Source organism: Rutidosis leptorrhynchoides, chromosome 2 (assembly GCF_046630445.1).
Source record: "Rutidosis leptorrhynchoides isolate AG116_Rl617_1_P2 chromosome 2, CSIRO_AGI_Rlap_v1, whole genome shotgun sequence".
Lineage (NCBI taxonomy): Eukaryota > Viridiplantae > Streptophyta > Magnoliopsida > Asterales > Asteraceae > Rutidosis > Rutidosis leptorrhynchoides.
The window spans coordinates 3,465,482-3,482,726 of record NC_092334.1 but is presented as its reverse complement, the minus strand read 5'-3'; the positions used below and the strand labels follow the sequence as shown (position 1 = coordinate 3,482,726).

The window sequence follows — 17,245 nt, the reverse complement described above, 5'->3', positions numbered from 1 at the left end:
TCAAACTATATATATTTTGGAATCAACCTCAACCCTGTATAGCTAACTCCAACATTCATATATAGAGTGTCTATGGTTGTTCCGAAATATATATAGATGTGTCGACATGATAGGTCGAAACATTGTATACGTGTCTATGGTATCTCAAGATTACATAATATACAATACAAGTTGATTAAGTTATGGTTGGAATAGATTTGTTACCAATTTTCACGTAGCTAAAATGAGAAAAATTATCCAATCTTGTTTTACCCATAACTTCTTCATTTTAAATCCGTTTTGAGTGAATCAAATTGCTATGGTTTCATATTGAACTCTATTTTATGAATATAAACAGAAAAAGTATAAGTTTATAGTCGGAAAAATAAGTTACAAGTCGTTTTTGTAAAGGTAGTCATTTCAGTCGAAAGAACGACGTCTAGATGACCATTTTAGAAAACATACTTCCACTTTGAGTTTAACCATAATTTTTGGATATAGTTTCATGTTCATAATAAAAATCATTTTCTCAGAATAACAACTTTTAAATCAAAGTTTATCATAGTTTTTAATTAACTAACCCAAAACAGCCCGCGGTGTTACTACGACGGCGTAAATCCGGTTTTACGGTGTTTTTCGTGTTTCCAGGTTTTAAATCATTAAGTTAGCATATCATATAGATATAGAACATGTGTGTAGTTAATTTTAAAAGTCAAGTTAGAAGGATTAACTTTTGTTTGCGAACAAGTTTAGAATTAACTAAACTATGTTCTAGTGATTACGAGTTTAAACCTTCGAATAAGATAGTTTTATATATATGAATCGAATGATGTTATGAACATCATTACTACCTCAAGTTTAGTAGGTAAACCTACTAGAAGTGAAAAGAAATGATCTAGCTTCAAAGGATCTTGGATGGCTTGAAAGTTCTTGAAGTAGGATCATGACACAAAAACAAGTTCAAGTAAGATTTTTTACTCGAATTAAGATAGTTTATAGTTATAGAAATTGAATCAAAGTTTGAATATGAATATTACCTTAAATAAGAAAGATAACCTACTGTATATAACAAAGGTTTCTTGATCTTAGATGATTACTTGGAATGAATTAGAAAGCTTGGAAGTAAATTAGTAAACTTGAAGAGATTTTTGAAGTGTTCTTGAAGTGTTCTTCCTATGATGATTATAGCTTGATTCTTGAAGTGATTTTTGATGAAGATGATGATTAACTACTGGAAAAATACGTTCATAATAGTGTGTGTGTGTTGAGAGAGAATTAGAAAGAGAATTGGAAGTGAAATGGAGTGAATGATGAGTGGTAATTGGTGAGTGGTGAGTGGGGTTAAAAGGAGTTCTAGTTAGTTGACTAGCTCATGGTAGAAGTTAAAATTGATTAGTCATACATGACATAATCAAGAGTGGAATCCCATGCTAGTTCCTATTGGTATATACTCATAGTAAGTACGTTTTGAAGCTGTGTATAATACGGGTAAGAATACGACTAGAATTCTTGATGAAAGAAAAGAATGGAAAAGTAACTGTAACCATTTTCGTTAAGTATGAGTGTTTTGATATATGTCTTGAAGTCTTCCAAAAGTATTTTAATACATCTAAATACACTACATGTATATACATTTTAACTGAGTCGTTAAGTCATCGTTAGTCGTTACATGTAAGTGTTGTTTTGAAACCTTTAAGTTAACGATCTCAATTAATGTTGTTAACCCATTGTTTATTATATCTAATGAGATGTTAAATTATTATATTATCATGATATTATGATATATTAATATATCTTAATATGATATATATACATTTAAATGTCGTTACAACGATAATCGTTACATATATGTCTCGTTTCGAAATCCTTAAGTTAGTAGTCTTGTTTATATGTATATAACTCATTGTTAATATACTTATGGAGATACTTACTTATCATAATCTCATGTTAACCATATGTATATCCATATGTATATCGTCATGTCATTTTTACAAGTTTTAACGTTTGTGAATCGCCGGTCAACTTGGGTGGTCAATTGTCTATATGAAACATATTTCAATTAATCAAGTCTTAACAAGTTTGATTGCTTAACATGTTGGAAACATTTAATCATGTAAATATCAATCTCAATTAATATATATAAACATGGAAAAGTTCGGGTCACTACACTTTTCTCCAATCATCATTCCAAAAACTAGTTGTATTACCATTCCCCACCTTAACTTTCAAGACATTCTGCGGTATCCCTCTTTATTATTATATGTCCATCTGCGACCTACATTGTAACATTCCGCGTTTTTCCGTTAAATTTAATTTTAACACCGTCTTTTTTTTTTATAATATCTTTCGTTATTTAAATTCGTAGTTTCTGTTGACTAACATTCATAATATTCCCGTTATTTAATTATAACATCACTCGTTTACTCGAGCATTGTTAGAAATATTCGTTTGGTTAATTCCCACACCCGCTTTCAAACTTGAGGGACTAATCTTGGCACTTGGCCAAATTTGGGTAACTAGTCACTCACCATCCACCTCCCATCTCTCATTTTCTCTTATCCTTTCTTTTCTTCTTCCATTTTTGCTCTCAAAACACCAAATCAATGATTCATCATCCAAATTCGATTTAGGAAGCTTGGAACAAAACAAATTACATATTTGGAATCCTCTCTTCATCCTCTACATTTTGATACCAATTTCATCAAGTTTGAGTAACTTTTTAAAAACACTAAATTTCTCTAAATTCGTGTTTTTGACTTGAAATGGTGTTAGTTAGTGTCTATGATTCGTGTCTAGTATGAATATATGATTTATTTGCTCGATTTGTTGTTTTGAGTAACTAATATGAACATTTAAAATGGGTGTGCTTAATCTTTGATTTTGGATGATTAAATGTTGTTTAATTGTTAAAGTTCATGTATTAAATGTGTTACTAGCATCATTAGCTTCAATTTGATGTGTAGGTTGATTTAGAAAAGCTTCATTTACAAAATTGTTGAATTCTTGATTTTTGGTTAGGGTTTGATGAACTTAAAACGAACTTTTGATGTTCTGAATGCCATGAAATGTTATTAGTAAGTGTTTAGTTGTAATGTATGTTTCATTATCTTCAAAACGGCATATCATATGTGTGAATTGGATTCCCGAAGCTTAAAATGCGTTTTGTGAACTTGAAACGTTGATTTTGAACATTTAACGATCATTTATTGAGGTTTTTGTTTTTGTAAATGATGTTTTTGTTGGATTAAATGTATTTAGTTATGTTCCTTGTCAAAAGAGCTTTCCAACGATATAAGATACGTGTTTTGAATGTTAACGAGTCAAAAGTTATGTTTGTTTGAAGTTTGGTTCGAGCCTACATTTAAAACTGCCCAACATTTTTTTCCTAGTGTTAAGCCGCGGCACGGCTCCTCTGGCCACGGCGCGGCTTAAAGCATGAAAATGGGGCTGTCTAACTTTGCGATTCCACGTTAAATTCTAGTTATGCTACGCAACTCCGATTGACATGAAACTTTGCCAACATGCTTATATATGGATTCTAAGCTTAGAAAAATTGTCCGAGACCCGACCCGAACACGTTGACTTATTCGTTGACTTTGACCAAAGTTTGACTTTTAGTCAAACTTAACCAAATGTTTATGCAATCGTTCTAACATGCTTTTATACTTATATCTTGCATGAAACTTGACAATTTGACTCACATGCTATATAATCGAGTCGTAACGAGCCATAGGACTAATTGACCACATTTCACCCGACCTTGTGTCGTAACCGGTTAATTGATACAACTTACTTGTTTAGGTCGAGGCTAAGCAACTTTCATGCACACGTTTACTTTGTGAAGTACTTTTATACTCGTGCACTCGAGGTGAGATCATAGTCCCACTTTTACTCTTTTGAACTTACATTTGAGATGAGAAAACATAAACGTTTCTTTTTAACTAAGTGAACACAAGTACAGGAAAATAAACATTCTACATACGATTTTAGAACGAAATCCTCAATTCGATTATCATTAGTTACACTTGCAGGGTGTAAGTGTAGGCGTGAACTTATGTTGTATGGCCATATGGGTTTGACAAACCCTCATCTTAGATGGTTCGCTACCGTCTACGGATGAAATATATTTTCGAGAAACAGTGTTGTTCTAGCACTATTAATGGGGTATCAACGGACGGAATGTTAAGCCTTGATAATTGGGTGCTCGTGAATATTAACTTTTAGAATGTACTACTATCTTATCAATGTTGCAAATCTTGTGGTTCGGCTTACTTTACTTACTCAAATTACTTACTTAAACCTATGATTTCACCAACGTTTTTCGTTGACAGTTTTCTATATGTTTTCTCATGTTCATACTTGGTTACTTGATACATGCTTCCGCACTCTTTGATTACTTGATTGGAGTCAACCATGCATGCATACGCTAGGGGTAGCACTTTTGGATTTAAACTTTTGTCTACATGTTTACGCTATTTATAGCAACTGTGATTTTAAACTAATTATGTCGCGAGTGATTTCATTCATACTTTATAACTTTTGTAAACTTAAACTTGTTGTCGATCCGCTTGGTAAACTAAACTTTGCAAGTCTTGTACCTTTCAAATGAATGCGACATAATTTTGGTCAAACGAGTCTCATATAGGGACTACGACCACGTAACGGGACCTCAGTTAGTGATGCCGTCAATGACGATTTTGGTCGGGTCGCTACAGATGGTATCAGAGCGTTGGTTGTAGGGAACTAGGATGCATTAGTGTGTCTGACAGAGTTGTTAGAACGCATTAGTGAGTCTAGACTACAACCGGATAGTTAGCCATTGCATTCTGACATATATTTGCTATAGATAGCACTTACGTGACTACTTGTGCATTACACTTGAATCATTCTTAGGAAAACTTTTTAATGGTACCCAACCTTCATCATACGAACTCGTATTCCGCCACTTTTTGGTAACACACGTGAATTCAAGATTCATACGCGTACGGATGATCGCGACTTCGTTAGTCACTCTAGCTCGGGAACTCTAACTCCTTGGTTGTTATCTACCCCGTCTCAGCTTACTATCCACAAGTGTTGTAAAGTCACCGTCACTACTCTAGATGAGTATCGTCATCAATACTTATCACTACGGTTGTTTACCACTCGTTATCATGATTCGTTACTCTTTTCGTACCTAAAGACGTTATTGTTTGACTTGAACCGCATTGACGTGAACAATCATTTATACACTTCCCTCGGGGAACGCTCCTTTAGAGTTACATAAATTCTTTCGATTTAATACGAGTCACGTTTGAGATGTCGTTACATTTTGTTCATTTTAGATCTTCACGATGACACGAACTTGAATCTATGGAGTGATGTGGGAATGGAGGTATGCGTTAGCGTAATATAACGACACTCGATCAACGTGGTTATATTACGGTAAGACATACCAAAGTTCTAATGACACGTGATGGTGGTTAGACTCGATCAACCTAATCACCACCATATGCCATGTACATGACTTCATCTTTTCATGTTTGGACATCTGAAAACTCCGAAAGTACTGACAACAACCATACCGGGGACACACCTTCGGTTATTGTCAAACTATATTGATGCTTCTGAATGAATGACGAATTCTTTCGACTTCGACCATATGTTACACGTGTATACTATCTCGTCCTCGCACAGTCTTATTAACTAACTACAATTTACTCGTTATGCTCACATCGGGGCAGAAACTTCTCTTGCATCACCCTCATAATTCCGGTTCAGGAAATCTTTTATTCTAAACTCTCAATGGAGAGAGAGACTCTCCACGTTATACTAGTATTCACCTCGAGGGTGAATAGTCCCGACGAACGTTTTTGGAAACCGATAAATCTTCCGCGACGCGAATTTCTTGAGAAACTTGTTCTAACTAACGTTTTCGAGTCCTAATGGACTTGTTAAAACATACCTTACAGAAATGTACCTCGTTTCAGATCGAGATTCTCGTTTCACTTCTAGATTTCGGAGTGCCTTACAAGAAGCCTCGGGACCACGTTTAGACATGAGTACCGCGTATCATCCACAACCCGACGGACCAAACAAACACATGATTCAAACCTTGGAAAAACATATCACGAACTTGTATTTTTATCCTTTAGACGATTCCCCTTACAATGATGGTTATCATTTGAGCCTTAACGTCACACCTTTTGAAATCTTATATGACCGGAAACGTCATTCTCCTTTGTCGAACCAAGTAAACGATGATCAATTCACCGGGCCCGAGTTTATTCAGGAACGACCGAGAAAATTATTCAAATCCAAGAAAGGCTCAAAACGGCCCGTAGTCGCCAAAGGAGCTACACCGATGTTAGACGTAAACCTTTCGAATTCCTAATGGGGGACCGCGTAACGTTAAAAAGTCGCACCTTGAAAAGGTGAAATCCATTTCGGGAAACGTAGAAAGCTAAATCCGCGATATTTTAATCCTTTTAAAATCTTGGGGCATTTTGGACCCGTTGCTAGCCATCTAGATTCTCCGACTAATTTTGAATCTCCGTTTATCCTACATTCGATGTATCAAACTTAAAAAAAAAACGTGTTTTGCGAAACAAGAACTTGCTATCCTTTTCGATGAGCTTACTATCGATGACGATTTTGGTCGGGTCGCTATCATTTCCTAAGAGGACCGGTTGAAACCATGAATCGTGAAACCAAACCTTAAAATAACATAAAATCCCGACCGTCAAAGTTCGTTGAAATACCCAAGGACGTACCTTCCCTTATTCGTAGAATTGGCAACACGAGATCTTGAGGAAGAAACAACAACTACTACTTCCAAATAAATTTCGGGACGAAATTTCTTTTGAGGTGTGGATAATGTAACATCCCGCGTTTTTCCGTTAAATTTAATTTTAACACCGTCTTTTTTTATAATATCTTTCGTTATTTAAATTCGTAGTTTCCGTTGTCTAACATTCATAATATTCCCGTTATTTAATTATAACATCACTCGTTTACTCGAGCGTTTTTAGAAATATTCGTTTGGTTAATTCCTACACCCGCTTTAAACTTGAGGGACTAATCTTGGCACTTGGCCAAATTTGGATAACTAGTCACTCACCATCCACCTCCCATCTCTCATTTTCTCTTATCCTTTCTTTTCTTCTTCCATTTTTGCTCTCAAAACACCAAATCAATGATTCATCATCCAAATTCGATTTAGGAAGCTTGGAATAAAACAAATTACATATTTGGAATCCTCTCTTCATCCTCTACATTTTGATACCAATTTCATCAAGTTTGGGTAACTTTCTAAAAACACTAAATTTCTCTAAATTCGTGTTTTTGACTTGAAATAGTGTTAGTTAGTGTCTATGGCTCGTGTCTAGTATGAATATATGATTTATTTACTCGATTTGTTGTTTTGAGTAACTAGTATGAACATTTGAAATGGGTGTGCTTAATCTTTGATTTTGGATGATTAAATGTTGTTTAATTGTTAAAGTTCATGTATTAAATGTGTTACTAGCATCATTAGCTTCAATTTGATGTGTAGGTTGATTTAGAAAAGCTTCATTTACAAAATTGTTGAATTCTTGATTTTTGATTAGGGTTTGATGAACTTAAAACGAACTTTTGATGTTTCGAATGTCATGAAATGTTATTAGTAAGTGTTTAGTTGTAATGTATGTTTCATTACCTTCAAAACGGCATATCATATGTGTGAATTGGATTCCCGAAGCTTAAAATGCGTTTTGTGAACTTGAAACGTTGATTTTGAACATTTAACGATCATTTATTGAGGTTTTTGTTTTTGTAAATGATGTTTTTGTTGGATTAAATGTATTTAGTTGTGTTCCTTGTCAAAAGAGCTTTCCAACGATATAAGATACGTGTTTTGAATGTTAACGAATCAAAAGTTATGTTTGTTTGAAGTTTGGTTCGAGCCTACATTTAAAACTGCCCAGCATTTTTTTCCTAGTGTTAAGCCGCGGCACGGCTCCTCTGGCCACGGCGCAGTTTAAAGCATGAAAATGGGGCTGTCCAACTTTGCGATTCCACGTTAAATTCTAGCTATGCTACGCAACTCCGATTGACATGAAACTTTGCCAACATGCTTATATATGGATTCTAAGCTTAGAAAAATTGTCCGAGACCCGACCCGAACACGTTGACTTTGACCAAAGTTTGACTTTTAGTCAAACTTAACCAAATGTTTATGCAATCGTTCTAACATGCTTTTATACTTATATCTTGCATGAAACTTGACAATTTGACTCACATGCTATATAATCGAGTCGTAACGAGCCATATGACTAATTGACCACATTTCACCCGACCTTGTGTCGTAACCGGTTAATTGATACAACTTACTTGTTTAGGTCGAGGCTAAGCAACTTTCATGCACACGTTTACTTTGTGAAGTACTTTTATACTCGTGCACTCGAGGTGAGATCATAGTCCCACTTTTACTCTTTTGAACTTACATTTGGGATGAGAAAACATAAACGTTTCTTTTTAACTAAGTGAACACAAGTACAGGAAAACAAACATTCTACATACGAGTTTAGAACGAAATCCTCAATTCGATTATCATTAGTTACACTTGCAGGGTGTAAGTGTAGGCGTGAACTTATGTTGTATGGCCATATGGGTTTGACAAACCCTCATCTTGGACGGTTCGCTACCGTCTACGGATGAAATATATTTTCGAGAAACAGTGTTGTTCTAGCACTATTAATGGGGTATCAACGGACGGAATGTTAAGCCTTGATAATTGGGTGCTCGTGAATATTAACTTTTAGAATGTACTACTATCTTATCAATGTTGCAAATCTTGTGGTTCGGCTTACTTTACTTACTCAAATTACTTACTTAAACCTATGATTTCACCAACGTTTTTCGTTGACAGTTTTCTATATGTTTTCTCAGGTTCATACTTGGTTACTTGATAAATGCTTCCGCACTCTTTGATTACTTGATTGGAGTCAACCATGCATGCATACGCTAGGGATAGCACTTTTGGATTTAAACTTTTGTCTACATGTTTACGCTATTTATAGCAACTGTGATTTTAAACTAATTATGTCGCGAGTGATTTCATTCATACTTTATAACTTTTGTAAACTTAAACTTGTTGTCGATCCGCTTGGTAAACTAAACTTTGCAAGTCTTGTACCTTTTAAATGAATGCGACATAATTTTGGTCAAATGAGTCTCATATAGGGACTACGACCACGTAACGGGACCTCAGTTAGTGACGCCGTCAATGACGATTTTGGTCGGGTCGCTACATACATTTCCCTAATCTCTGTTAGATGTTAATTTAAAATATCTAGATATTGTAATAGTAGTTTGGTGGGAGTTTTTTGGTGGGAATATTTTGGTGGGAAGTTTTGGTGGGAAGATTTGGTGGGAAGTTTTGGAGGGAACTTTTTTGGAGGGAATTGTTGGCTATATATTGTAGTCATTGTGTAAGAAGAAAGGTGGAGGAGTTAGAGAGAAAATAGAGAGTCTATGAGAGTCGTCTTACTCCGTCCCGTGAGGTGGTCTCGGTGATTCAATAACGATGGGAGCGAATTCCGTTATTGTAATCTACCGTTTGTGAGAGGTGTTGAGAGATACGTGATAACATTCAAGAGTGTTGTAATGAGCGTTCATCTTGTAATATTGTTCGTATATAGTGAAATTTAAGTGGCCGTTAGTCCCGTGGTTTTTACTCTCCTTTGAGAGGTTTTCCACGTAAAATGTTGTGTGCGTATAACTTTTATATTTTGTCGTTTAATTATTGACTTATACATGGTTGTGTGATTCTTATTGTAATGGGGTCGATCTCGAAAGTGACATGTGTGCGGGTTCGATCCCAACAAACTGGTATCAGAGCTGGGTTCATGGAGAAGAATCGCATAACCGAGAGGAAGTCAATTTGTGAAGAAAAAAGTGTACGGTTCGTCGCACACTGCGCAGCGTCAGGAGAATTGACGGTATGGGTTAGTTAAACGTTGGATCGGTGTGAAATTTGGACTGTAGGTTCATAAGAGGTAGGTACACGATCTCACCGTTGGGATCTTTGAATAGAGTCTTCGTTCGAGAGATATATGGTTCTGAAGTCAGCTGCAGAAAGTTCATCGATTTCAGCACAGTTGAGAAGAAATGGGTGCTGCAGATTCGTTAACCGTTGGATCGTCGTTATTTTTAGACAGCGGGTTCAAAACGTGGTGATCAGAAATGTAGTTTGGGAGATACATGTGTCTGAAGTTGCTACTGAAATTGTACGAAATGAAGAAGTTCTTCAAGAGAGGTTCAAGATAAAGAGGCTCGGTGGAGAGTTGATCATGGAGAGTTCCTTGTGTTGAAAGTCTTCCTAACAATGAGATTGTTTGGCGGCGTGTCCCGATTGAGATAAAGTCGGCGGCAACAAGATGAAGATCAATAATCTACTTTCGAGATAGAGAATTGGAGAATTTAAATCAAGGGAGTATGTGTTAGATGTTGATTTAAATTATCTAGATATTGTAAGAGTAGTTTGGTGGGAGTTTTTTGGTGAGAATATATTTTGGTGAGAAGTTTTGGTGGGAAGATTTGGTGGGAAGTTTTGAAGGGAACTTTTTTGGAGGGAACTTTTTTGATGGAAACTTTTGTGGAGGGAATTGTTGGCTATATATTGTAGTCATTGTGTAAGAAGAAAGGTGGAGGAGTTAGAGAGAAAATAGAGAGTCTATGAGAGTCGTCTTACTCCATCCCGTGAGGTGGTCTCGATGATTCAATAACGATGGGAGCGAATTTCGTTATTGTAATCTACCGTTTGTGAGAGGTGTTGAGAGAAATGTGATAATATTCAAGATTGTTGTAATGAGCGTTCATTCTTGTAATATTGTTCGTATATAGTGAAATTTAAGTGGCCGCTGGTCCCGTGGATTTTACTCTCCCTTGAGAGGTTTTCCACGTAAAATGTTGAATGCGTATAACTTTTATATTTTGTCGTTTAATTATTGATTTATACATGGTTGTGTGATTTTTATTGTGATGGGGTCGATCTCGAAAGTGACATGTGTGCGGGTTCGATCCCAACAATCTCTACTAATTCCTAAACTACTACATCTCCCTAAACTACTTAAAATGAAATCAAGCTACAACTTAATATTGAAGTACACCAAAGGAAGTATTAACTTACAGGGGAATTGGTGAATATGCCCACATTTTCTGAAGTCTTTAACAATATGTTCTCAAAAATCAAAATTGCAAGATATGCTCTCTGTCTACGCATCAGGCACCACACATAATGCGTGCAAACCCGTGCGTGATGCGTGTTTTTGAGATATTCAACTTGACAGCCCTTTTGCTCGTAAACACGCACCAAAAACCACGCTACACGCACCGTTTCGAGGCAATAGTTGTCTCGCTGAATATCTCGTACACACGCATCACGCACGGGCTTGCACGTATCATGTGTGGTGCGTTATGCGTGAACAGAGGGCATTTCTTGCAATTTCGAATTTTTAAGAGCATATTGTTAAACACTTTAAAAAATGGAACATATTGACCAATTTCCCTTACTTATATCTCTCTATGTTATTTTTCTCCTCTATGATTATTTGTTATATATAATTGCGTAAAATACTTAGTAGAATATCTATTTTTTGTTTAGGGTTGTTTAAAGTACTTAAAAAAAAAAATTGCCTTAAGCTTTAAAAGACGTACAATGTCATATATGAGTTGTTGCTGAAGAAAAAAGATGGTTTTGTTATTTTTTTTATATATATGTTTTCATTTGTAATGAAAGGCAAAGAGTGCATATAAATGTCAATAATGAATAACATATTTGTGTATTGGCACGCTACGGTTTAAAATTAGATGTCCGGCCTTGTAGGTTGATATGTGATAAGTTGTACTCTATCTTTAATTTTTTTTTTTTTTTTTTAAAAAAAAGGCAACAAAATATTTTATAGAAACTAAGAAGATATGTTACAGAAAATTACAAACAAAGACACTAGATATCAAAGGTACAAAGCACCAAACCAAAACAAAGGCACTAAGAATCTCGAAATCTTGTTTAGGTAGCAAGAGTGTTATCCGGATTGAGTCAAATATATTTGTGGATTAACAAGCCACACGTTCCAATCGATATGTGTTCCTTTGATTCTACGAGAGATCCAATCGAAGCTTACTACTTGTATTTCACTAAGCACGGATAGACCACACCATTGCTTATTCTTGAAGACCTTGTTATTACGACACTTTCATATCATGTAACCACACGTTCATTCGACCGCCTGCCATATTTTTTTTCCCGAGTATTGAAGTCGCACCATTTATGTTCCCTTTAAACGTCTCGTTAAAGCTTAGATTGGAGTATGTACCCAACCCCCACCATTTATAAATCCTCGTCCATAGATCAAACGCTTTGTTGCAAAAAACCAAGGAGTGTTCTATTGTTTTGATATCATCATCACAACTAGGACATCGTACCGAATGTAGGTCAACCCCACGCTTGTCAAGCTCGATAAGAACCGGTATGCGATTATGGAAAACCCGCCAAATAAAAACCTGACTTTTTTTGGAACAAGGCTGTTTCTTTATTGTGGCCGTATGACCTCTACCTTCTAATAATACCTTTTCTTCTATAATCGATTGCAGCTTCTTTGTGGTGAAAACGCCATTCGAACTTAGCCCCCATTTCCAAGAATCGTTCGCATGTTCATGAAATGTATAAGATTTGATTAAACCTTCCAGAACCTGCAAATCTCCACTTGCTCGACCCATAAGATTCCTGCACCAATTCCAGTTAAAAACACAATTGCCATCACTCCATGTAACTCGATCAGCAACATTCTCCTCCTGATTGCAGTCTAATCGAAACAATCGGTTGAACTACACCTCTAGGATTTCGCCGCTTGCCCATCTTTGCTTCCAAAAAAGTGTAGACATTCCATCGCCAATCACCCTTTTAAAAGAGTTGTTGAAGTTAATACCAAAATTACATATAATTGTACCAGCCTTCTGAATTTGATTCCATGTTCCACATATATCTTTAATTTAATTTGTATTTCAATTTCAATTATGATGAATTAATTGTATTAAAGTAATAACGTAACAACAATATAATAGGGAATAGTCATTGCATTCTTATTATGATTACCATTTTCATTCTCATTTATATTCTCGTTTAAATTCTTGTTTTGAACCAAGCATGTCCTAAGTATTTTAACCCTAACAAACTTTAACATTGGTTTTAATTTTAGGCAAATTGAATTAAATCTGAATTAGAGATAATATGTATATTTTTTGTATGTTGAATATAAAATCAGTCGAACGAAAATCATAAATTAGTTGATTTTAGTGTATAAATCGAAAAAATACAACTACTTTGACTAGTCTAAAAGGATAATTGATGGAATAAAAGAAAAAAGAAGTAATTAATCTAATGTACAAAAACGTTGGGTGGAGTAAAAACTTATACAGCACATGGTTTTCAATAGAAGATCTTTGAAAAGGTCTGGTAAATTTTGGACCACTTTGACCGGTCTAAAATGATGAATTTTTGGCTTTACGAAAAAATTTGGCCCCACTTATTTTATTTCATTGTTACTTATCTTATACTCTCTCCATAGATGTCATCGGGTCCGGTTTGAGTCGGATTTAATCAATTCCGGACCTGAACCCGATTAAGAAACCCCGCTCTAAACCCGGCCCGAAATCCGCAGGATTCCTATTTACCTACATACTATCGGGTTTCGGGTTTCACCGCGGGTAAACGGGTATACCTGATTAGTCATTCTATATCTATTTTTCAATGAGTTACTAAATTAAAATATCAAAAAATAACTTAACTACTTCATGTTTAAAATATTATAAAATATCACATACAAAAAGTTGATTGAAAAGTTTCTAAAATACTTAGATACACAAAGTATATAAAATATCATATCTCGAAAACTTGTTGTATATGATTATATTGAATAAAATTATAATCGTTTTAAAAAAAAAATAAGAGAAATCTTGTATATATTAATAGCATAATTCTAATACTAAAATTTTATTCAAAAATTATTATTAAAATTTCTCGGGCCGGGTATACGGGTATGCGGGTCGCGTAAAAGGGTTTGTATCCCAATTCATACCCGAACCCGAACCCGATTTTTTTTTTTTTTTGTAACCATCCCCATACCCGGCCCATGACCCGACGGACTCGGTTCAGACGTGGCCCAATTATAATGGATTTCGGATTTTTCCATCGGGTACGGGTCATTTTGCCATCCATACTCTCCGTCCCAAATTTATTGTCTCGTTTTAACTTTAGCGGTATTTTCTTTCCAACTTTGATTTTAAATAATTTTTTATGTGTTACATAATACTTGATGAGTGTTATACCGTTAAAAAATATATTCAAAAAATCAACCTATTGATATAAATTTCATCGAATAATATATAACACAAACTAATAAATTTAGAGTCAAAGTTGGAAGAATAAGACATCCAAAGTAAATATAGGAAAATAGATTTGGGACGGAGGAAGTATGATATATATTCCATTTAGGCTCATAAGTCATAAACGTTTTTATATGCTTACTCTATACTGTTATATTACATATATGATTAAATAATACGTAGTAGTAAATTTTTTAAGAATTTTGCTAGCGATAACTTTATAGTTGTCATTTGCATAGAAGTATTAAACATGACAATAACTGTAACTTGAATGTCAACATGTAACCGCTACGCACAATCATTTGATACACGTTCGCGAGAGTTGACGAGAGTTATAGCCAAATACATCTTTTAAATATAGCTTCTTTTTTGATAACACGTTATGTTGCTTAGCTAGCTTAGTTTAGGTTGTGTTTATTTGTTCCTTTTTTGTTCTTTTTTTTATTGAGTTGATAGCACGTTTTAAATTAGTCACCGAACTTAGATTAACCGTCAACAAATAACTAAAAAAGTTCTATATAATGTAAAAGTAATCTAGATTGAAATCAACTTATGCAACAATGTATTATTTATGATTGTGATATAACTGATAATTTGCATTTAAATTTGTAGAAAACCAAACCTTAATATGATCATATGATCATATCACATATCACATATATATATATATATATATATATAAATAATGTGTAATGTACATAAAGACTACGTACTATATACCAAAAGGTATATAACCAACAAATGTCTACTAGCTAGATAGCTTAATTTACTTGACATTAGTCATATTATATGCCTCTATCCATCATATCAACTTTGTAATCAACTTTAATTATAGCGATCGAGAAGAATAGTTATAGTTAACAACTTCACCAAGTTGTCGTAAATCAAATCCTCCGGTCATTAATAAATCATTGGCCGAGTCTGTCACTCCACCACCATTTTCACACCAAGAATCATAGTCGTTTGATTCCACCGGGAATGAATAATCATAAGGTGACAAACCTTGATTATTCTCTTGATGGGAAGACATAATGTTAGTGTTTGCGTTTGAATTTGATATCATTGGTTGTTGATAATCCAGCATCATATAGTAGTCTAAAAGGTAGTTATCCATTACTTGCTGATTGTGGTCATCTTCTTGTTTCGGAAATATTACTGGAGAGCTAAACTGCAACGGACTGATTGAGTTTGAGGTGGCGCAAGTACCACTTGTAGCGGTGATGGTACTGTTATTTGATGAGGAAGCTTTCTTCTTTAACTTTGTGTTCCAGTGATTTTTGACATCATTATCAGTTCTTCCTTGTAAACGGGATGCTATGACAGACCACCTAAACGTTTAAACGATCCACATCATCATCATTTTAATAAAACCATAAAAGTAATAACATAAAAAACGTCTAATTTGTATAGTGAAATCATATGTGCTATATGCTACTTCCTTGTCTTAATTTAATAGTCTTGTTTTGACTTTTTTGTAATATATAATACTTATGAAAGTTATACCAAATAAAAACACATATAAAACTTATTTTGTTCATATAAATTTTATCATGTATTATATAACACAATAAAAATTATTTAAAGTTAAAGTTAAGAATACAACGTAACATATGACAATTGAATTGAAACGAACTATCAATCACTACGTATAGTACCTGCTTCCAATTTTGGAGTAGAGAGAATAAATAATATTGTCTTCTTCTTCTGTAAACCCTCCAAGCTTTATATCCGGTCTTAAATAATTTAACCATCTCAGTCGACAACTTTTTCCACATCGTTTTAGCCCTAATAATTAATTATTCAACCAAAAAAAAATGTATAGTAAGATCCTTAAAAAAAGAATTAGCTAGCTAGGTTGAGAGATAATTAAGAAATCAACCTGCTTTCTGAGGCAAGGCAATCCAGTTGGCACCAGTACCATGGTTAAGAATATGATTTCTAAGAATAGCATATTCTTCAGGAGACCATGGTCCTCTTTTCACTTTGGTTTTATCACAACAAGGAGACCTACCCATAACACTTCAATTTCACTCGCATATATATGCACTACACCAATTATAACCTATGAATCTAGCTATATATATCTATAATCTCTAATCTATCTATCTAGCTATAATATTGGAGTAATAAAATTCAAACTAATATTACTTTAAAATAAAGTTACTGCCATCACATTCATATATGTATGTGAAAGCTCACAGATGTATCTTTATCTATATATATTTATATTTATATATATGCAATCTATTAAGTGAACTCGGTCTAAGCCCTGCAAAATGAAGTCATGAAAAGGAAATGGAGACTTTGTCCAATGTAAAAACGTAGTACAAATAAAAGTGATTTACTCTTTCACGAGTTGTTATGGTAAGACCCATTCTAACCGTCCGTCAGATTCCATCCGTCAATCCACATGGCAAAACTAACGAAAAATAACGCGGCGTCAGTTTACTTCAGTATGGGGCATCGGTTGGCCCATTGACGCAAAAAAAAAATGTTAGAAACATGTGTCAGTTTTTGATTGGTTGTTTGATTTGATCCGTTTTCAAACGGCTTTATAAGCGTTACAATTTTTTTAATTATTATTTTTATTAATTTTTAACCTTATAAATTCTTTATAAATACCACATCCTATTTCATTTTTTACACGACCAAACATCTTTTTATATCACTTTTTATACATAACCAGCTTAAGGCCCGCGATTTCGCGGGCACTTTTGTATGGGAGTATAGAAATTCTGCCGATTCAAGTAAATTAGCTATATATAATATGTTCGTTTGTTACAAAGCAAAAGTAAAAAGAATATTTAATATATTAATGTCATTCACTTTGTAAAAGTAATAGATATTATATATTAGCTTT

At 34.4% G+C, this 17,245-nt stretch overlaps 2 protein-coding genes across 2 annotated transcripts; both read right to left on the bottom strand.

The window, feature by feature from the left end:
- Positions 1-12,186: 12,186 nt before the first annotated feature.
- Positions 12,187-13,733, bottom strand: LOC139894403 (uncharacterized). The gene is made up of 2 exons (XM_071877660.1): positions 13,722-13,733; positions 12,187-12,795 (listed from the first exon to the last, which is right to left on the bottom strand). The coding sequence occupies exons 1-2, from the start codon at positions 13,731-13,733 to the stop codon at positions 12,187-12,189; spliced, it is 621 nt and encodes a 206-aa protein (XP_071733761.1).
- Positions 13,734-15,214: 1,481 nt separating this feature from the next.
- LOC139890484 (uncharacterized) lies at positions 15,215-16,400 on the bottom strand. The gene is made up of 3 exons (XM_071873361.1): positions 16,265-16,400; positions 16,041-16,170; positions 15,215-15,713 (listed from the first exon to the last, which is right to left on the bottom strand). The coding sequence occupies exons 1-3, from the start codon at positions 16,398-16,400 to the stop codon at positions 15,215-15,217; spliced, it is 765 nt and encodes a 254-aa protein (XP_071729462.1).
- Between the last annotated feature and the right edge of the window lie 845 nt (positions 16,401-17,245).